This window comes from Nerophis lumbriciformis, linkage group LG03, assembly GCF_033978685.3.
Source record: "Nerophis lumbriciformis linkage group LG03, RoL_Nlum_v2.1, whole genome shotgun sequence".
In the NCBI taxonomy this organism is placed as follows: Eukaryota; Metazoa; Chordata; class Actinopteri; order Syngnathiformes; family Syngnathidae; genus Nerophis; species Nerophis lumbriciformis.
Genome location: NC_084550.2, coordinates 50,402,501 through 50,425,694, shown reverse-complemented (window position 1 = coordinate 50,425,694; position 23,194 = coordinate 50,402,501). Strand labels below are relative to the sequence as shown.

Here is a 23,194-nt window from a genome sequence, read left to right as displayed (position 1 = left end):
ATTCACAAATTGTTTTTTTATTTTTATTTTTTTAATACTTAATACTGGTATCATATTTGTATATATTGTATTGGCTGATGTAGTTCTGTTGTCAAAAAAAGGCACATACTGATAAAAAAAAGGCCAATACCTCAAAATGCCAAATATCTGCGCAGATAATCAGTAAATCTCTGAATCAGGGGTCCCCAAACTTCGGTCCGTGAGAAGTTTCAAGTAAAAAAATAAATAAAATAAAATAAAAAAATTAAAAAAATGATTATTATTTTTATAAATCTGTCCTTTCTAATCCAATTTCTACCGCTTGTTACTCTCTGTCTCTCCTAGCCGCTCAGGCAAATCATATTGTCTAAAAATGCGTTTTTCATCGATAACGTGACATTATAGCGCTCGGAATATATATATATATATATATATATATATATATATATATATATATATATATATATATATATATATATATATATATATATATATATATATATACAGTATATATATATATATATATATATATATATATGTATATATATATATATATATATATATACACACACACACATATATATATATATATATATTATATACAGTCAAAAAGTTTGGGGACCCCTGCTCTAAATAATAATACTCTTAATATATATGAAGAGAACAATAGGATGACAATTTGTGCAAAAAATAAGTTATATTTTCAATCAAATTATTATTGATTTATTCTTGCCATACAAATATCTTCCTTACCTTACATCCTTCACAGGCGTGCACGCCGTAGTGAAAGCCAGAAGCTTTATCTCCACACACACGGCACTCGATGTTGAGTGCTGCAGTCGAGGTGTCATCCGGTAGCTTGGAGACCGATGGACTGTCGGCCTGTTGAGGAGGCGACTCTGGCTCCAGCTTGATGAAATCTAAAGGCAAGATTTTTCCAATTTAGACGTCAATGTGCAGAAGACAAAAGCAGGCTGAGCTACGCCTTACTGTGTGCGTCTGCCTGGGTCCTGTAGCTGTGCATGCTGATGTAGTCCAGGTTGGTCAAACGGTCCTCACTCTGCGGAGGACTTGGGTCGTAGGCCACGTCGACGGAGGACATGGAGGCCACCAGCGAGGGCGACAGGGAGGAGGAGGAAGAGGAGGAAATGGTGGCGTAGTCCAACGTTGTCATGTGCGCCGAGTGGCTGCTGTCGTCCAGCTCGGGCAGATCCACGGTGCTCAGACTGAAGCCCACCGGCCAGGCGAAGAGCTGCTGGGTGTCCACCATGTCTGCGTAGAGAGACGAGAGCGGTGACGTGTTAGCTGATACAACGTTGCGTGTTTAGTGTATGTGTCCTTGCTTTAAAGAATAACACCAAAATAATCTAAAACACGGGCGAGAGTAGAGGGTGGCGAGTGAGTGGGACGAAGATAAAATAGCGAGGAGGGAGCATCACATGTATGCATGTGTTCTTTCTGACAAAACAACAACGTGCATACATACTATTAGATCGCAATAGCACTCCTCCTCCGTGCTCAGGCTCGTTCCTGCAGTCAGTCTGTTATCTGCTCAATTGGGAGTTAGATTGTGACACAGTCGGAACAAGACAAACTCTGCTCGTAACATGTCCGACTTCCTCTGTTGTTGTTGTTTGGGCGGCCGGCTCAGTGATTGCCCAACCAAAGAACAACACACCAGCAGCAGCAGTGTGTGTTTAGCTCCTGATTCTTGGAATTAATCCTTATTCTGCCTATTTGTTTATCTGTCGTCTTTCTGCTTCTACTGAATAACACTTTTTACAGTGTACAGACCATCTCAATAAATTAGAATATGTTTGAAAAGTTCAACAGGCAAAACTTCTTTATTCTATAAACAGGTGGTCAGGGCAAACAAGGTCTTCTGTTCAGGCCTAAACACAGAAGCACTGACCAAGATATACAACTTAAATTACTGTATTTTTTGGACTATAAGCTGCAAGTTTTTTCATACGCTTTGAACCCTGCGGCTTATAAAATAGCGTGGCTAATTGAATGTTTTGTATTCAACAAATAGTTGTCATGTACCGACAGAGACATTGAAAAGGTGTGTTATTGTTTGTGTCATGGTGCCGTCTTTTGGAGATGTTTGCTCACTACAGATGCTGCATGTTTCATTTTATTTTCATTTATTTATTTATTTCAGGCAATGACATAAAAAAGTAAAAAGTTGACAACATATAATAATATAAATTAATATAGCGCAAAAGGTAATGTATAGTATGTAATGCATAATTGTCCAGTATTGCCTGAAAAGGAGTGGGAAGAAGATAACTTATTTAATCCCACCCCCAGGTTGAAAATATATTTATTGTTTTGTGCCTTGAACCGGAAGTATATACGTGTTTCTGCTTAAAAGGGTTCTTCATTCATCACTCCAAGCAATGTTTGTAAGTTTTACAATATAACTAAAACACTACAAAATGGATGGATTCTTACTTACTAAACCGTCCCATGTATGATGTCTGTGGGAGTGTTTTGTGCTATCGTAGAGCAATCAAGCTAGCATCGTTAGCATTAGCGAATATGCTAACACGCTCTGTCAGTATTATTAACTTACAATGGTATTCTTTATGTATTGTTTCAGTTTTGTAAATTCATCAAAACGTCACCGTGGAGTTATTGAGTCTTTTTAGATGATTGACTTAGGTTTTGTTTGATCAGCCATTTTACTGCCGTGTGGCAAGCACCGTTTGGAAACAATGAAGGTATGTAAATAAAGATTTACAAAATATTTTCTACCAATATACTGTTTATCTGCGGCTTATAGTCCGGTGCGGCGAATATTTGTAAACTATTTATATCTTCTAAAATTTGGTGGGTGCGGTTTGAATAATGGTGCGCAATCAAGTCCCATCTTAAAACTCATTTGTATACTCTAGCCTTTAAATAGACCCCCTTTTTAGACCAGTTGATCTGCCGTTTCTTTTCTTTTCTGCTCTACCCCCCCTCTCCTTTGTGGAAAGGGAGGCACAGGTCCGGTGGCCATGGATGAAGTGCTGGCTGTCCAGAGTCGGGACCCGGGGTGGACCACTCGCCTATGCATTGGTTGGGGACATCTCTGCACTGCTGACCCGCCTCCGCTCGGGATGGTCTCCTGCTGGCCCCACTATGGACTGGACTCTCACTATTATGTCAGATTCACTATGGACTGGAGTTTCACAATATTATGTTAGACCCACTCGACGTCCATTGCATCCGGTCTTCCCTAGAGGGGAGGGGGGGGGGGGTCACCCACATCTGCGGTCCTCTCCAAGGTTTCTCATAGTCATTCACATTGTGAGTTTTTCCTTGCCCTTATGTGGGATCTGAACCGAGGATGTCGTTGTGGCTTGTGCAGCCCTTTGAGACACTTGTGATTTAGGGCTATATAAATAAACATTGATTGATTGATTTATAGTCCACAAAATACGGTATAGGATTGTAGTAAAATTCTTACTCTACAGTCTTTTAGAAATGTATAGCCTTTTATGTACTGCTTTCAATACTTATGTGTATATTCAATGTTTTTGTCCAATCAGATTTCAGCTTTTAGGTGTTGCCATGTCAGTGTAATCCACCCTGGGCCTTCAGAATCAGGACTGGTGTCCCGATGTCACTTAAGCTACACTGGTAATGGGGCTGTTTTTTTTTATTTGTTGCAAATTTGCCTCAAATGTCAGCATTTGTGGTCCTCTGATTGGGCGAACAGAGTAAAACCAATAAAGTTTGACAACAAGAAGCTGTCAGTAAAGCACACTAAAAGTTGTCTGCCAACCGCCAACAAACAACAGAAGAAGACATATTTCAAATAGCTGAATAGACTGTAGGGATTTGCACACACGAACACTCACAATGGCTGTTGAAGGAGGAGACAAATAATTTACTTGGAATCAGGCATTCCTAAAAATCCGGCAGCCCCGGAAAGTTCACCGCTCTCAGACTATTGCTTATGAGTGAGTGTGATGTACTTAAATTTGTATTGTTTTTGTCATTATATGGACGTTGTAGCGACCTGGCAGTTACGTGTAGTGTTGGAGTTTGTGATGTTCGACTGTCTCTGTGGCTGTGAATGCGTCGGGGGCACCTTTTAAGCACCAGCAGGTTTCAAACATACCAAACCAGCTCAGGTATCAGCTAAAATGTAAACAATACCCAGCTCCTGCAGCATTATTCTTCTCAATGCAAGAATGACATGTACACAAGAGTATAGAACATTCAGAGATCGATTTGGACATCCTGTTTAAAATATAGGATGTCCTAAAAAAAAAAATGCTGAAATATGTGAGTCAAATGTCTTTTCTCATGTTACTGTGTTCTCTGGCATATGAAGCTGGATGGAGTCTTAAATTTTGCAATAATGTTTCTTTAGTCAGAATGTCCCCGATATAATGAACATTTATAATACACAATAAGTCCTTTTCCACGACAGGAACTTTTTCAGGAACTTTCTCATCTACCCGGGTAAATAAAGTGTTTCCACCAAAAACTACTCATGTAGATCTTCGGGAACTATTTTTAGTTTCTAGTAGCGAGGTGGGACTTTTGAATAGTTCCATGAAATTTCTGGCTTCGTTGTCGACCGCTGATTGGTTAAACACATTAGGGGGCGTTCCTAAAACATTGTATGCTAAGGCCCCTTCTACACTAAGGTTATCCAGGCTATATCCCACCTAACCTTATCCTTGTCCACACACACGCACAATGCCACCGTTTAAGACCCCCTCACGCCTTTGTCCGCCGGCGCAACGTGACTTAGTACGCATACGCGAAAAAACAATTACGCGTCATAGTCACCTCTGACCTGGAAGTGTATTCTTACCCTGTGTTTCAATGTAGCCTATTGCCACATTTCTCTTAACAGTAAACCTTGCTTGCCTCACCATGATACATGAATCATATATTTAATGGACGTGTGAAAGTAAACAATGGGATGAATAACATTTTACAACAATCAATCTAGGGATCGAGATATCTGGTCAGGATTGTACGGCTGAAATTGGCGGTCGTACTTACCGGTCGCAACCACTTCATTGCTTCACAATAGTTATGGAGTACAAAACTAGATGTTGAGTAATCGCTCGACATACATGGCGGACAGTAACTGATAGTCTGTTTTGCCAGTCCAAATGTACTCGCTGTTTTCCGTAGTACTCCCTCGTTCACGAGAACCCGATGTTAGGTGTAGATCCACCAATGGTAGATCCCGCATTCTCGTTTTCTTAGTTTTTCGCTAAGTAGAATCACAGCTGACCTGGACATTCAAAAGTTCTCTTGCCATTATTCTTGCACAACACACTCGTTGACAAACATATCCCACCAGGCTGCCGTTCTTCCAGGCCTCATCCAAAACCGTCGCTCAACATTGCTGTGTTGCCGTCTGAGATGTGTTGTATCCGAAATAGCTGTAATCGCGCGTTTCCTTCTCTTAAGGTATTCATGTGTGATTTCCACAAGCGTCTGTAGATGTAAAAGAAGGAGAAATACGGGCATGTCTGGATGACTCGCCTCCATCTTTCTAGTGGTTACCTCCGAGTTACGATACCGCTTGTTATGAATCTGGCTGTGGCGCATTCTTTCTGACGTCACTTCCTGTGTGGGGCGTCACTTTCTCTCCGAACTCAGTTTGTAAACGATCGTTGAGTCCATACAAAGCTAAGAGCCGGAGATTCAAGAAATACACGGCACACTTACCCGTGTAAAAAATCATCCAAGGAGGGGAACCTTAAACGATGATTTAATGTGACTGAAAGGGGGCGCTTAGGCAAATAATTATTTGTTTAAGGAGTTATTCGGCTTAATGTAGACAGGGCTTAAGTTTCAGCCGCCATTACAGAGTATGCGAGACAATTTTTTTATCTAAACTAATTTGCAGTTTTATGCTGTTTATTATTCTTTTAAATGTTTGTTTCAATATGCAAAGCTACAAAAGTGGATGAACTGTTTCAAACGCATTTACAGAAGATTATAAAGTATTCAGCTGGGCTTGGAGGCGGCAAGGCGAGCTGCTCACTGGGACCCGACAACCTGAGTTTGAAGAGAACTGTGAAAGGTAAATCACATCAAATAGTCACTATTTACTTTTTTATATCCTGTAAAAGTCATCAGTAACACCATTTGTGTCATTCGTCTCAACCCAAGTGCTAATGCTAACGCTAAACCTGATGCGTTTATGTTGTATTGTATTTATTACTTATATATTGTGAATTCATCATTTACTAAGAGGACGACTTTCTGACTGTTGGACACTGTGGACAAAAGCCGAGCAGACTTTTAATGTAAAATCCGGTACACTTTGTTTTTAAATCATATCATTTTGTATATCATTGCTTTGTATTTTATTTACTTACACTTTCGTAAAAAAACAATATAATACCTATTGTTGTCTGTTTATTTACATGGCTAGTATCAGTGAAGAAATATATTAAACCACTCCTCCATATTACGTCATCATCCTGATTTGTATAAACTACCCTGAACTGTGAAATGCAGTGGAAACACAAACCACACACTTCTACAAGAACCTATAGTTTCAGGAACTTAAGTTCCCAAACTTTTGGTGGAAAAAAAGCCTCATTGTCACGTCGGGGTTGCATGATATTGCGATGGTCGTTTCCCCAAGATGCAGAAGGACGTCCGGAAGCAGTGTGCAGGTAAAAGGATGATTTATTCAAACACGGCAAAAGACACGAAAAAAGAAAAACGTGCGGATAGCATGAGATGCTACGGCAAAGCTTAGCAATAGACTAGCCAACAACGGAGCAAGAAACTAGTAATTCTAAACTCTCAAGAAAATAAATACCCAACGTTGCATGTTGCGAACAAGACTGCCAGGCAGGAATAAATAGCTCTCTGATTAGTGACCGGGAGCAGGTGAGCGTCCCGACCAATAATCAGCGGCAGGTGACGAAACTCAGCACCCATGGCAACTAAGAAAACAAATGAGGGTGCTGAAACAGAAATAAACAACAAAGGAATCAAACATACCCCGGCAACGGATCATGACACCCATACTTTTCTACAGACTGTGTAATGTGTTTAATGTCTGTGTGACATCAATATTCCAGCCAATCAAACAATAAAATACAGAGAAATGTCATACTTTGAGTATATTCTGAAGTGGGCGAACTGTATGTGAACCGGCAGTGGCTTGACACTACAGAGGAAAAATTACGCACTGCAAAATCTGAAATCTAAGTAAGATTAAATATCTCAAATAAGGGTGATATTTGCTTATTTTCTGTCTGATAAGATAATTCTTCTCACTAAGCAGATTTTATGTTGGAGTGTTTTACTTGTTTTAAGGGTTTTGGTCCTAAATGATCTCAGTAAGATATTACAGCTTGTAGCTGAGATTTGATGACCTATATTGAGTAAAACATGCTTGAAACTAGAATATCAACTGATGCAAAGCTGTGTCATTAACACTCACAAGCATAAAACTACTTTTTTAAAGTGATAATTTCTTACTTCAAGCATGAAAAAAAAAATCATGATGCCGAGCGCATATCATTATGTCAAGATAATGGCACTAGCATTTACTTAATTTTGGAATATTTTTCAACATATTGAGCAAAAAGGTCTCTTTTCTTTCTACCAAGAAAAGTGCACTTGTTATTAGTGAGAATATACTTATTTTAAGGTATTTTTGGGTTATTTGAGGTTAGCTAATTTTACTTGTTTTGGGAAGTCTTGACAAGCCGGATTTTCTTGTTGTATTAGCAGATAATTTTGATTAGTTCAAATAAAATACCCCTAATTTTTGTATTTTTTTTTTCCAGTTTTTGAATGCTGACTTTTTGCAGTGCATGACACTAAGTAGGACTGCAACAAAGTAAAGTAACTTTTCCTAAAAAAGTATAGCGTCTTATCAATAATAAATGGCTTGAATGTTTTTTAACGAGTCTTTATTTCACAACGTGCCTCCTCTGAACGCTCTGCACAGAAATTATTCCGCGCCATCTTCAGACTGTTTCTTGCATTTTTGATGCATGATGCATGTCACCATGTGAAAAACAGCTGTTAAAATAGGCTTCAAGTTATAAATAATGAATAATCAGCCATCTTTGTAACCCACTGCATATTAGAATAAACAATGCTAAATCCTTGATTGGACCACCCAAAAACAATGAATGAGATGAATTGCAGAACAAGGCTTAAGTCCAACAGGAGGACAGAGGTAGTAGTGGTATAAAAATGGATCGTAAAAGTCCGGCCTGGAAAAAAAAACATCCTCCTTTTTGAATTGCTTATTGTTTCCCTGTTACTGCTTTGGAATGCAGCAAGGAGGTTGGGAAGTGAGGCGAGGACTTCATTATAACATTGTGGCATTCTTGAAAGTTGTTATTAAAGGTTGCCCTTAAACAAAATGCTGACTATTTATAGCGGGAGAAACCTGGACATCTTTCCGTTTGTACACTGTGGGCCAAATCCTGACGGAAAATAAGACGCACCCGGGATTTGCAAAGGGTGCCCTGGTTGCTCGTTACGTGGGAGTAAAACGCTCTGGAGATAAGAGAGAAGCGAGGAAGAAAGAAAGAAATCACAGTGCACCCTAGAGGCTTTGAGAAAATCCCGTCTTCATCTCACTGCTGCACGACTATTAATCACACTGCAACTGAAGCAACTATCTGTTTTACCCCATTTGTCCTCTTGACAGCGCTTATGAAAGCACAAGCTATCCTCTGATTGAAACATGCCTGTACCTGCGAGCTGCGTGAGCAAACACCCCTGTCAGACGACATCAAAGATTACGCACGGTTAGAGTGGTTTTGTCATACATGCCTTATTTGGGAATGGGTGTGTGATTACGTCTTTGTTGTAGCACGTGAGTGACACTCGAGCCGGCGTGTCATTTCAGATCAGCTTCCCACATGACAAAGCAAGCCTCGCTCAAAAAACATCACAACAGTCAAGTGAAATCTACCACCTTAGATCTCCCAGAACCATCTGGGAATTATTTTATGCCAAATTGCCTGGAAACCTTATGGTTAGATACATATACAGTCGTGGTCAAAAGTTTACATACACTTGTAAAGAACATAATGTCATGGCTGTCTGACATCACATGGACAAAGATAACACCTTCTGGAGGAAAGTTCTGTGGTCAGATGAAACAAAAATTGAGCTGTTGGGCCACAATACCCAGCAATATGTTTGGAGGAGAAAAAGGTGAGGTCTTTAATCCCAGAAACACCATACCTACCGTCAAGCATGGTGGTGGTAGTATTATGCTCTGGGCCTGTTTTGCTGCCAATGGAACTGGTGCTTTACAGAGAGTAAATGGGACAATGAAAAAGGAGGATTACCTCCAAATTCTTCAGGACAACTTAAGATCATCAGCCCGGAGGTTGGGTCTTGGGCGCAGTTGGGTGTTCCAACAGGACAATGACCCCAAACACACGTCAAAAGTGGTAAAGGAATGGCTAAATCAGGCGGGAATTAAGGTTTTAGAATGGCCTTCCCAAAGTCCTGACTTAAACGTGTGGACAATGCTGAAGAACAGTGTTGGGACTAACGCTTTACAAAGTAATGCGTTACTGTAACGCCGTTAGTTTCGGCGGTAACTAGTAATCTAACGCGTTATTTTTTATATTCAGTAACTCAGTTACCGTTACTACATGATGCGTTACTGCGTTATTTTACGTTATTTTTTATGTAGTATCGGCTAGAAACAGAAGATCTGAGTGTGTTTTGTTGGAGCGCTGCAGTGTCGTCCTTCTGAATCTCTTGTGTCACAAGCCGGAGGCGCGCTCTGTGTGTGTGTATGTGTGTGGGTGTGGGTGTGTGGAGAGGAGGGTGGGGGGGGGGGGGGGGGGGGGGGCGCAATACAACGTAAACCGTTGGCCAACCAAAAAGTAACCACAGAACACTAGTTCTGGTTACTTTTTGGTTGGCCAAGCGGACGTGACGACAGGCTGTCCTCACTCAGGTCCACACGGACTTGGAGGGGGCGTGCCTTAAGTCCGGCTGGAAATCGGTAGAAATTCGGGATAATGGTTGTCCCGGGGAGAGGCACTGAAATTCGGGAGGGTTGGCAAGTGTGCGATATTCTCACTTTTTTTCTTTTGTTGAGCACAAAGAAAAGAACATTTTAGTTAAAGGTAAGTTGTATCTTGGATCAAAGATCCCGTCTACTGCCCAAAACAACAATTCAAATCTGCCTGGTTAGGCTTTGTGTATGTCACGTGTGCCTTCCTTAGGTGAAGCCAGGTTTACAGCTATGTTGTTATTATGCTGTTTGTTACTTATGTATGTTACGTTGCAGCTATTTAAAATAGTTTTGTCAATTTGTTCTGGCCTGAAATAAATTGGTCCTTTGAAACATATCTTTGTCTTTGTGTGTTGTATGTAGACCACATTGCTTAGCAGAGTTCAGTGATGCAAATGCATGTCAAGTTGATCAACGCATTGTATTATTCTCCAGGGCAATAACAGTACTGAAATTAAGGCTAAAAGGGCATTAATGGGAGCTTTTTAAAAAAAAAAAGAAAAGAAAAAAAAAGTAACTAAATAGTTACTTTTCACAGTAACGCATTACTTTTTGGTATAAGTAACTGAGTTAGTAACTGAGTTACTTTTGAAATAAAGTAGCTAGTAACTGTAACTACTTCCTGGTTTTCAGTAACTAACCCAACACTGCTGAAGAAACAAGTCCATGTCAGAAAACCAACAAAATTAGCTGAACTGGCATTTGCAACATTTTTTCACAGTCTCATTAACATCAGGCTACTTGGATAGGCTACTGTCAACAACTTGTGATCTGATTGGCTATCGCAATAGTCTCTCAACTCTATGTGTTCTCAAATGAATCCGCTAACGGTCCCGGTGAGTATCCAATCACAGGACGCGTAAATGTCACGTTCAACGTGAGGCCGAACTGACAACAACTCGTAATCTGATTGGCTATTGCAATTATCTATCAACTGTATGTCCCCGATCGCTTACAGTGCACGGACACCCGCATTGTTGATTCTGAAGACCTCTGGCAGATTTCGTACAGCATGGCAACATAGCTTGCTGATTGGATACAAACTAAAACTAAAAACAACAGCACTGGAAGGAGCATAACATGACATGAAGAGAATATGTATACTTTTACATATGTAGGGAAAGTAAATAAAAAAATAATTGTATCTTTAATTATGATCATGATTTCTGGTTATATATATATATATGTATACATATACATATAGTATGTGTCTTATAGTATATATAGTGTGTGCCTTAGTTCAGCTTAGTTTTTATTGATGCCATTTTATGTATTTAAATGCGGTTTATTTTGAGGGTTTGTCCATGTTTTTATGTCTCAATTTTGTTGTCAATGTTTTTTTATATGTTTAGTTAGTTTAGTATTATATTTTTTTTTTCTGTACAGCACTTTGATCCACTGTGGTTATTTTATAATAATGTTGGATTGAATTGGATTAATAAAATAAAAGTGACCCCTGCATCCTTTCATTTTTCTGTGTGTGGACCTAGTTGGAAGAAAATGAGGCACTGCTTGACCCGTTTTTGACAGGTTTTCTGTCTCCAAAATTCTGTTGTTATGCAAACGAGCATAAGAACAACAACATTTGATAAGATTTTAAGTTGCTGTTTGTTGATCAGCAGGACTGTAGAATTACAGAGCCAATTTTTACAAAAGTGTGTGAAGAAGTTGGCACAGGTGAAGAAATAAGCCATTAAAGTTTGCAATGGATGGGGATACAGGAGGTTTTCAGATACTGAATGCATCAAGCTGACAGATCAAATTTAGGCCACTCCAACATGTGGTCTGACATCTGAAACCTATTGCTGTGCGACCATGTTGAAATTCCACTGTAGGTGTGTGAATGTGGGTGTGAATGCTTGTCTGTGTCTGTGAGTGTAAGCCAAGCATTATAAAAGTGGTGTAAAAAGCCTCCCACACATACGATCAACCATGGAGAACAGACAATGTAAAGGCATGAGAGAAGACAACACTGGAGGTACAAACTAAGAACCTGTCCTGCAGCATTCAGCCATGCTTTTATCATTTGTCTTCAATCAGAAAAATATGCTTGGCTTTCTTAGGAGGAAAGCAGCAAATTGTTGTATTTAAATACTGATAATGCTATATATTTAACTGCTTTGTTACAGTGTTTCCCATACCTTTTTTAATTTGTGGCGACAAAGGTGGAGGAATCGGTGTTGCCAACTTAGTCGCTATTTTGGCACGCTAAAGTTGCAAAGGAACTTTGGTTTATTCAAAGAAGTGCTCTTAATTTGCAGCTATCATTTTGGCAAACACTCAATTAAACACCACTCAGTCATGATATGAACAATGAGAAGTTCACAGAAATGGAACACACACATTTTTAAATAACCGACTAACACCCGCTCAAAATGACAACCCTATCTCCACACCTCAAGGTACACTATATTGCCAAAAGTATTTGGCCACCTGCCTTGACTCACATATGAACTTGAAGTGCCATCCCATGGAATTGTCTAAAATGTTTTGGTATCCTGGAGCATTCAAAGTTCCTTTCACTGGAACTAAGGGGCCAAGGCCAACTCCGAAAAAACAACCCCACACCATAATTCCTCTTCCACCAAATTTCACACTCGGCACAATGCAGTCCGAAATGTACCGTTTTCCTGGCAACCTCCAAACCCAGAATCATCCATCAGATTGCCAGATAGAAAAGCGTGATTTATCAGTCCAGAAAAGGCGTCTCCACTGCTCTAGAGTCCAGTGGCGATGTGCTTTACACCACTGCATCCGACGCTTTCCATTGGACTTGGTGATGTATGGCTTAGATGCAGCTGCACGGCCATGGAAACCCATTCCATGAAGCTCTCTGCGTACTGTATGTGGGCTAATTGGAAGGTCACATGAAGTTTGGTGCTCTGTAGCAACTGACTGTGCAGAAAGTCTTTGTACTATGCGCTTCAGCATCCACTGACCCCTCTCTGTCAGTTTACGTGGCCTACCACTTGGTGGCTGAGTTGCTGTTGTTCCCAAACTCTTCCATTTTCTTATAATAAAGCCGACAGTTGACTTTGGAATATTTAGGAGCGAGGAATTTTCATGACTGGATTTGTTGCACAGGTAGCATCCTATGACAGTTCCACGCTGGAAATCACTGAGCTCCTGAGAGCGGCCCATTCTTTCACAAATGTTTGTAGGAACAGTCTCCATGCCTAATTGCTTGATTTTGTACTTTGTACGGGCCAAGTGATTAGGACACCTGAGTCTCATCATATGGACGGATGGCCAAATACTTTTGGCAATATAGTGTATATTGGGTAACACTTGGTACTCATTCCCAAAACGCTGCATCATATTTAGCGACTAATCTTTAGATACAATTTTTTCTAGCTTTATAAGACACTTCTGAAAACTTAACATGAAAGCACGTATGGCTCTTCTCAACGAGTCCTGCTACGCCTCCCCGCCCCACCTACACACCATACAAATAAATTCCAGACCTCTGGTAATTGCTGCTTTATCCTGTATTTGTTTGTGTTAGATGTAGAGTTGTATGGTATACCGGTATTAGTATAGTACCGCGATACTAATGAATCATATTCGGTACTATACCGCCTCTAAAAAGTACCAGTTTCTCACCCGTCGTGTCATGCAGACGAGCATGTTCGCAGCGGGCAATGTTGTAACTACAAACCCCGTTTCCATATGAGTTGGGAAATTGTGTTAGATGTAAATATAAACGGAATACAATGATTTGCAAATAATTTTCAACACATATTCAGTTGAATATGCTACAAAGACAACATATTTGATGTTCAAACTGATAAAACAATTTTTTTTTGCAAATAATCATTAACTTTAGAATTTGATGCCAGCAACACGTGACAAAGAAGTTGGGAAAGGTGGCAATAAATACTGATAAAGTTGAGGAATGCTCATCAAACACTTATTTGGAACATCCCACAGGTGAACAAGCAAATTGGGAACAGGTGGGTGCCATGATTGGGTATAAAAGTAGATTCCATGAAATGCTCAGTCATTCACAAACAAGGATGGGGCGAGGGTCACCACTTTGTCAACAAATGTGTGAGCAAATTGTTGAACATCCATCCATCCATTTTCTACCGCTTATTCCCTTCGGGGTCGCGGGGGGCGCTGGAGCCTATCTCAGCTACAATCGGGCGGAAGGCGGGGTACACCCTGGACAAGTCGCCACCTCATCGCAGGGCCAACACAGATAGACAGACAACATTCACACTCACATTCACACACTAGGGCCGATTTAGTGTTGCCAATCAACCTATCCCCAGGTGCATGTCTGAACAGTTTAAGAAAAACCTTTCTCAACCAGCTATTGCAAGGAATTTAGGGATTTCACCATCTGGGCAAGAAAGCATTTAGGTTTTCAGCACCGAAGGCTTGGAATAACCTACAATCGAATATTAAACTTCAAACCCTTGTTACATTGAATGACTTTAAAGCTTCTGTGTAGGGCTGAAACGACGCGTCGACGTAGTCGACGTCATCGGTTACGTAAATACGTCGAGGACGTTTTTGTTCGTCGACGCGTCGCATATTTACGTCACACTACCGTCATGGCGGAGCGCAAAGCAGACGATGCGAGCGGTGCGAGCGAGGGGAAAAAAGCACGCCAAAAGTCGTCAAAAGTGTGGGAGTATTTCAATAAACGGCCTAAGAAGAAACGCTACTTTTACTCCGCTACTTTTATCTACATTCAGCTCGCTACTCGCTACTAATTTTTATCGATCTGTTAATGCACGCTTTGTTTGTTTTGGTCTGTCAGACAGACCTTCAAAGTGCCTGCCTTACTGGTGACGTTTCACTTCGTTCCACCAATCAGATGCAGTCACTGGTGACGTTGGACCAATCAAACAGAGCCAGGGGTCACATGACCTGACTGGCTCCGAGCTAACTTCGGGTGTTACCATTTAGTGGTCAATTGTACGGAATATGCACTGTACTGTGCAATCTACTAATAAAAGTTCCAATCAATCAATCAAAAGTGTGAAGGAAAAAAGACCCTTTTTTTTATTTCAACCGTAAAGACTGACTGCACAGTTCCTGTCTTCACAATAAAAGTCCCGCTCCATCGCGCCTGCGCTTTCAAAATAAGAGTCTCCGAAAGCCAGCGCAAACAAGCTAGCAAGCTACGGAGTTTGCCGCCAATGTATTTCTTGTAAAGGGTATAAAAACGAATATGGAAGGTGGACAAATAAGATGCCAAATAACAACCACTTTCATGTGGTATTAGACAGAAAGGAGGAACTTTTTTTCTCCTCCATTTGAAAACGTGGACGTTACCAGCACTGCTTCCTGATTACAATCAATGCAAGTCATCAGAATCAGGTAATACACCAACTTATATTCTTGTCTTCATGAAAGAAAGGAATCTATATGTTAAACATGCATGTATAATTATTAAAACACCTTTAACATGTAAACAAAAACGGCAAAATAAATAAATATAAATTATATACTGTATATATCAATGTATGTATATATATATATATATATATATATATATATATATATATATATATATATATATATATATATATATATATATATATATATATGTGTGTGTGTGTGTGTGTGTGTGTGTGTGTATATATATATATATATACACATATATATGATATGTGTGTGTATGTTACTCAGTACTTGAGTAGTTTTTTCACAACATACTTTTTACTTTTACTCAAGTAAATATTTGGGTGACTACTACTTACTTTTACTTGAGTAATAAATCTCTAAAGTAACAGTACTCTTACTTGAGTACAATTTCTGGCTACTCTACCCACCTCTGCTAATAATGTTGTTGTATGCACACTGTGTCGAGCGGAAATGGCCTATCATAGCAGCACAACGGCAGCGTTCTTGCCATCACCATCAACTAGTCAATCGTCCGCGTGAGTATACGTTGTCATCATTACACAAAAACATGAATGTGTCATTTGTATCTGCGTTGTAAATTCATAAAGTAAAGCACCGTTTCGCTCTGAGAGGAGCGTTTGGCGTGCCTGTTCAGTGTTTACAAAGACGCGCTCCTCTCTAACGCTAACGTTAATTAGTTGTGCAAATACCTTTTACAACATTAACAATTACGTATACTATGTACAAACGAACAATTAACTTTCACTTTAATCATACTATCATTGTTGTGTTATTAAGCAAAATAAGCAAAAGTTTTACTTTTGTTGAAATGTTTACACTGTTGTTACAGAATATTTCGTTTTGCACTTTTTTGTATTGGATGTTTATCTTTATTTTTGCACATTTTAGCAAATAAGCAATACTTTTACTTTTGTTGAAATGTTTACACTGTTGTTACAGAATATTTCCGTTTTGCACTTTTTTGAATTGGATGTTTATCTTTATTTTTGCACATTTTAAAGCAAAATAAGCAATACTTTTACTTTTGAAATGCTTATACTATTGCAGAATATTAAGATTTGCACTGGATGTTTACTTTTATATTTGCACATTAAAAGCAAATAAGCTATTTTTAATTTTGTTAAATGTTTACATTGTTACAGAATATTTTGTCATGTTGTTGTCAATGTTGACTGAGTGGCCATACTTTTTTTTTTGTAAATAAAAGCCATGCCTTTTGAAAAAACTGGCCTACATTTATTTTTTCATCTTCATTTTAAATTAAAAAAAAAATCGGTAAAAGGAAAAATTATCTAAAGATTAATCGAAAAAATAATCTATAGATTAACCGATTAATCGAAAAAAATAATCTATAGATTAATCGATAGAAAAATAATCGTTAGCTGCAGCCTTACTTCTGTGAAAGGACTGCAGTCTACCTTGTCTGTATGCACATGCGTCATGTGAGCAAGTTTTAATGTTGTAAATGTGATGTTTTATGTGTTGTTTACTGTTTTTAATGTAACCTTGCTGCTGCCCTCTTGGCCAGGTCTCCCTTGGAAAAGAGATCCTTGATCTCAATGGGATTTTTACCTGGTTAAATAAAGGCTACATAAAAAATAAAACGGTCCGTAATATCATCAAAGGGTTCAGAGAATCTGGAGAAATCACTGCACGTAAACAGCTAAGCCCGTGACCTTCGATCCCTCAGGCTGTACTGCATCAACAAGCGACATCAGTGTGTAAAGGATATCACCACATGGGCTCAGGAACACTTCAGAAACCCACTGTCAGTAACGACAGTTGGTCGCTACATCTGTAAGTGCAAGTTAAAACTCTCCTATGCAAGGCGAAAACCGTTTATCAACAACACCCAGAAACGCCGTCGGCTTCGCTGGGCCTGAGCTCATCTAAGATGGACTGATACAAAGTGGAAAAGTGTTCTGTGGTCTGACGAGTCCACATTTCAAATTGTTTTTGAAAACTGTGGACGTCGTGTCCTCCGGACCAAAGAGGAAAAGAACCATCCGGATTGTTATAGGCGCAAAGTTGAAAAGCCAGCATCTGTGATGGTATGGGGGTGTATTAGTGCCCAAGACATGGGTAACTTACACATCTGTGAAGGTGCCATTAATGCTGAAAGGTACATACAGGTTTTGGAGCAACATATGTTGCCATCCAAGCAACGTTACCATGGACGCCCCTGCTTATTTCAGCAAGACAATGGCAAGCCACGTGTTACATCAAAGTGGCTTCATAGTAAAAGGGTGCGGATACTAGACTGGCCTGCCCGTAGTCCAGACCTGTCTCCCATTGAAAATGTGTGGCGCATTATGAAGCCTAAAATACCACAACGGAGACCCCGGACTGTTGAACAACTTAAGCTGTACATCAAGCAAGAATAGGAAAGAATTCCACCTGAGAAGCTTAAAAAATGTGTCTCCTCAGTTCCCAAACGTTTATTGAGTGTTGTTAAAAGGAAAGACCATGTAACACAGTGGTGAACATGCCCTTTCCGAACTACTTTGGCACGTGTTGCAGCCATGAAATTCTAAGCTAATTATTATTTGCAAAAAAAAAAAAAAAAAAGTTAATGAGTTTGAACATCAAATATCTTTATATTTACATCTAACACAATTTTCCAACTCATATGGAAACGGGGTTTGTACTTCTAAATCACTAATCCTTGTCTCCATGGTGACAATTATAGTCCATTTGTTTCAAGGATCATCCCTGTAGGATGAGTGATAGCTATACATGCATCACTACACACAGCAATCATAACGATGCATGTGTTAAAAAACGGTCAATAGTTGACAAAGTCACGACAAGATATCACTATATCCAATCATTAACCATGAAAGACAATCATCTTACCTTTGAACACACTATACATAAGAGAATGAAGGGCATACTTAGTCAACAGCCATACATGTCACACTATAGGTGGCCGTATGAACAATGCCAACACTGTCATAAACGTGTGCCATATAGTAAAACCACACTAAACAACAATGACTAATACATTTTGGGAGAATATTTGCACCGCAACACAACATAAACACTCCAGAAAATATTCCCAGAATTCCCTGCAGTACCAACTCTTCCGGGACGCTACAATATAAACAAATGCCATTGGTGGATCTACACCTAACATCCACTGTAATGATACCAAGTAAGGGAGCGTATCTAGTCGATACTACTATGATTACATCAATATTTTTTAGCATCACAAAATCGTATTTGTTTTTTTAAAAATTTATATTATGTTTATAAACTCAGGAAGTATGTCCTTGGACACATGAGGACTTTGAATATGACCAACGTCTGATCCTGTAACTACTTGGTATCGAATTGATACCCAAATTTGTGGTATCATCCAAGACTAATGTAAAGTATCTAACAACAGAAGAATAAGTGATTATTACATTTTAACAGAAGTGTAGATAGAACATGTTAAAAGAGAAAGTACACAGATATTAACAGTACATGAACAAGTTGATTAATAATTCATTTTCTACCACTTGTCCTTAATAATTTTGACAAAATAATAGAATAGAAAATGACACAATATGTTACTGCGTACGTCAGCAGACTACTTAGGTATCTTTGTTTGTTTAATTACTAATAAAAGACATGTTGTCTGGTTTGTTCACTATTTTATTTAAGGACAAACTTGCAATAAGAAACATATGTTTAATGTACCCTAAGATTTTTGTTAAAATAAAGCCAATAATGACATTTGTTGTGGTCCCCTTTATTTAGAAAAGCACCGAAAAATACCGAAATACATTTTGGTACCAGTAACGGTCCTAAATTATTGGTATCGGGACAACACAAGTTAGAAGGGATGCTACTTTTTTATATGTATTTATTAATGCGTGTGAGGGGAAAGTAAAGGTGCCGAGATGTGCAACTTCCTAAAAAAGTCCTTTAACAGTGCTTGTCGTTGCTTGCAGTGACAGTGACGAAGACGTGTCTGCGTCATTTGGCCGCAACTTCTCCTCTTTAAAAACACTCAGCATTTCTGAATTTACATAGATTTAAACCAATTTTAACCAAAATATTAGCACCTCCAATCCAACTACAGCCATGGTTCTAAATCTATTGTTAAATCAGAGTATTTATTTTATACTGTAGTGGCCCGTTTTGTATATTGGAATTAAAGTGTTCATTCGGAGGAAGGTCTATTAAGTAATCGTCCTCCAAAATATACTTCATAGCAGTACTTAATTTAAATATGGATGACAATATAATAAGAAGACTAATACCCTGATGCTGACGGTCACGTATATTAAAGAGAAAATAAAAAATAATGAATAAATACAAATAATAAAATATAATAAATATCTGATCTTTCCCTCAATAAAAAAACATAAAATTCTAGAAAAAATTATGGGCCTGCTATCTGTACTGTGAACCTCTGGCCCAGGTTTGATTAAAGCCAAAAAGCTAGCATAAACTGATAGCTTGCTAACGTTACCTAGTTATAAATGGAACATTCAGCATATTTGCAAGATGGAGACAAGACTGTAGACATTATTATTATTTTTATATTGGTTTTATATTTATTTATTTTTTGTTTTTATTCAGTCATTGGTGGAGCTAAGGATAATATTTGAATATTGTTTTAAATATTGTTTTTAATATTGTTGTGCAGGACTTTGCAACATTTTTGTTGTTTAAATGTGCTATATAAATAAAGTGGATTGGATTGGATTGAAGACTCAAAATCCATGAATTTTAGGATTAAATGATCAAAATGAGCTAAATGCTAGCATGCTAATGGTAGCATGATAACATTGAAAAAGTTACCATACTTTTAAGATGGCACAAAGTATCAAAATTGCAGCAGGCCCATAATAAATACACTGATGCGATAGTGAAGACTGGCCATTTACATGGGACTTGATGTCCAAAAGGGACCATGCTGGAATCAGCACGGAAGAACATTTTAAGACGAGCCGTGGGTGTTTGGAAAGGTTTCAGAAGACAACGCTGACGTTTCAACTTGGATTTTATTCGCAAGGGGGAATTTCTAACTATATTTTTAACTTTGATAAGACCAGACTTTGTAGGACAAAGATGCAAGAGAGGAACTTTATTACAGCAAAGGAGAAGGCAGTACCGCTACACAACAAGCCGATGTAGGAGGGCCTCACACTGCTAGTTTGTGCTAACGCTAGCGGTGGCTGGAACATGTGGAAGGGGACGCTATGCTTGTTACTAGGGTTGTACGGTATACCGGTATAAGTATAGTACCGCGATACTAATGAATCGTATTCGGTACTATACCAAAACTAATGTAAAGCCTCCAAACAGCAGAAGTATAAGTGATTATTACATTTTAACAGAAGTGTAAATAGAACATGTTAAAAGAGAAAGTAAGCAGATATTAACAGTAAATTAACAAGTAGATTAATAATTCATTTTCTACCACTTGTCCTTAATAAATTTGACAACATAATAGAATGGAAAATGACACAATATGTTACTGCATATGTCAGCAGATAAATTAGGAGTCTTTGTTTGTTTACTTACTACTAAAAAAAAGTTGTCTTGTATGTTCACTATTTTATTTAAGGACAAACTTGCAATAAAAAACACATGTTTAATGTACCCTAAGATTTTTTTTGTCAAAAGCCAATAATGCAATTTTTTGTGGTGCCCTTTATATATAAAAAAGTATTGAAAAGTACCAAAAAGTATACATTGTGATACCAAAATGTACACTACTTGTTACTGTGTCTTCATGCAAAGTGCTAGCAGGGTTACACAGAAGCTGCCGACCTGCTTCACTCTTCAGGAAATTGTCACTTTGCTGTTGTGGGCTGCTTAACTCTGACAGGGTCTTCCCCCATCCACGCCTGAATGATGAAAAAAATGAAAAATGGTGTCTGCGAGAGGTCTGGCCTGCCCACTCTGCAGGTTGATCGTGTCTGGCACCCACCCGCACAGTCAGTGGATATACCGCTACAGGCTGCTTCAATGCGTGATACTTGGCATGATGCGGGGGGGATTGAAACCACAAAACCTCAGTAAGCGCTGAGTAAAACTGCACCCAGACATAGTTGTCTGATTTCTTAATGATTCTTATGTTCCAAAAGCTCTCTGCAGGTCAATTTGAGGTCAGAATGAGAGGAGGAGGGGGGCTGACACACTTCTTGAAACTGCAGGAAATGTTGCACACACTAAAAGTGAGGATATCATCAACTAGAGAGCTATGATAGAACACAGAATTCCATCACTGATTAGCGTCGAGGACAATCTGTTACAAAGTAGTGACAGGGAGAGCATAACTGGGGTTAAACTGACCTAAACTACAACTGAAAACGAGCATCGTTGTGTGTAACTATTAAATACAACAGCAAAACAATCCATAGGAAAATGGTGTGAGACATTACACCTTGTTTGGATGTATCATAACATTATTTAAATGTAAATACATATACAGTACAGGCCAAAAGTTTGGACAAACCTTCTCATTTCAATGTGATTTCTTTATTTTCATGACTATTTACATTGTAGATTGTCACTGAAGGCATTAAAACTATGAAACCTGTGAAACGAAAACCATATCAGACTCGTCGAGAGTGTGCAAAAAAGTAATCGGAGCAAAGGGTGGCTATTTTGAAGACACTAGAATATAAAACATATTTTCAGTTATTTCACCTTTTTTTGTTAAGTACAAAACTCCACGTGTGTTCATTCATAGTTTTGATGCCTTCAGTGACAATCTACAATGTAAATAGACATGACAATAAAGAAAACTCATTGCATGAGAAGGTGTGTCCAAACTTTTGGCCTTTGCTGTATATATTAGATAATATAAAGAGGACCTACGATGATTTTAATCTATATTTAAAACACTTCCTTGCTGGTCCTGTCTGTAAATTTTGCGCCACCATTTTTTGAGTCCGTCTGCAAAACCTTCGATTTTGAAGGTGTTCCTGAATTGCAAATGAAACCACGCCAAACTCCCTCGAAAAGTTAATTTATGTTTTGATGATGTACACTGTTTAAATAAATATCTTCAACATTAGATTCACCCGGTCACAACATTAGGTACCGCATTTTTCGGACTATAAGTCGCAGTTTTTTTCATAGTTTGGCCCAGGGTGCGACTTATACTCAGGAGCGACTTATGTGTGAAATGATTAACACATTACCGTAAAATATAAAATAATATTATTTAGCTCATTCACGTAAGAGACTAGACGTATAAGATTTCATGGGATTTAGCGATTAGGAGTGACAGATTGTTTGGTAAATGTATAGCATGTTCTATATGTTATAGTTATTTAAATGACTCTTACCATAATATGTTACGTTAACACACCAGGCACGTTCTCAGTTGGTTATTTATGCCTCATATAACGTACACTTACTCAGCCTGTTGTTCAATAATCTTTATTTATTATAAATTGCCTTTCAAATGTCTATTCTTGGTGTTGGGTTTTATCAAATAAATTTACCCAAAAAATTTGACTTATACTCCAGTGCGACTCATACCGGTATATGTTTTTTCCCTCCTTTATTATGCATTTTCGGCCGGAGCGACTTATAGTCCGAAAAATACGGTACACCTGCACACATAAATGCTTTTTTTTTTTAATGCAGAGTCTGAATTGATTGAATTGATGTCAATGAAGGTGTGTCTGTTAAAATCAAGGTTGTTTTTACAAATTATGACATATGTGAACAAGAGCATGTATTGTCTTTGTGTGATGATGTAAATGAGGTGTGGTTGTATTGTATATTAATTATGTGTCCATGAAAGGGCATTTTATGACTTTTTTCTTAATACTTGTGTATGATTTTATTGTCATAATTTTATTGCATGATTTTTGTATCCCTTTAATTTAGGTA

At 38.5% G+C, this 23,194-nt stretch overlaps 1 protein-coding gene across 1 annotated transcript in view; it reads right to left on the bottom strand.

Annotated features, from left to right (window-relative positions):
- Window positions 1-23,194, bottom strand: part of pparg (peroxisome proliferator-activated receptor gamma) — an 80,648-nt gene that overhangs the window by 29,755 nt on the left and 27,699 nt on the right. Inside the window, exons 2-3 of the mRNA XM_061938667.2 lie at window positions 970-1,251; window positions 733-899 (exon numbers count right to left, since the gene is read on the bottom strand). Coding sequence (XP_061794651.2) covers window positions 733-899; window positions 970-1,251 — 449 coding nt within the window. The remainder of the gene's footprint in view (window positions 1-732; window positions 900-969; window positions 1,252-23,194) is intronic.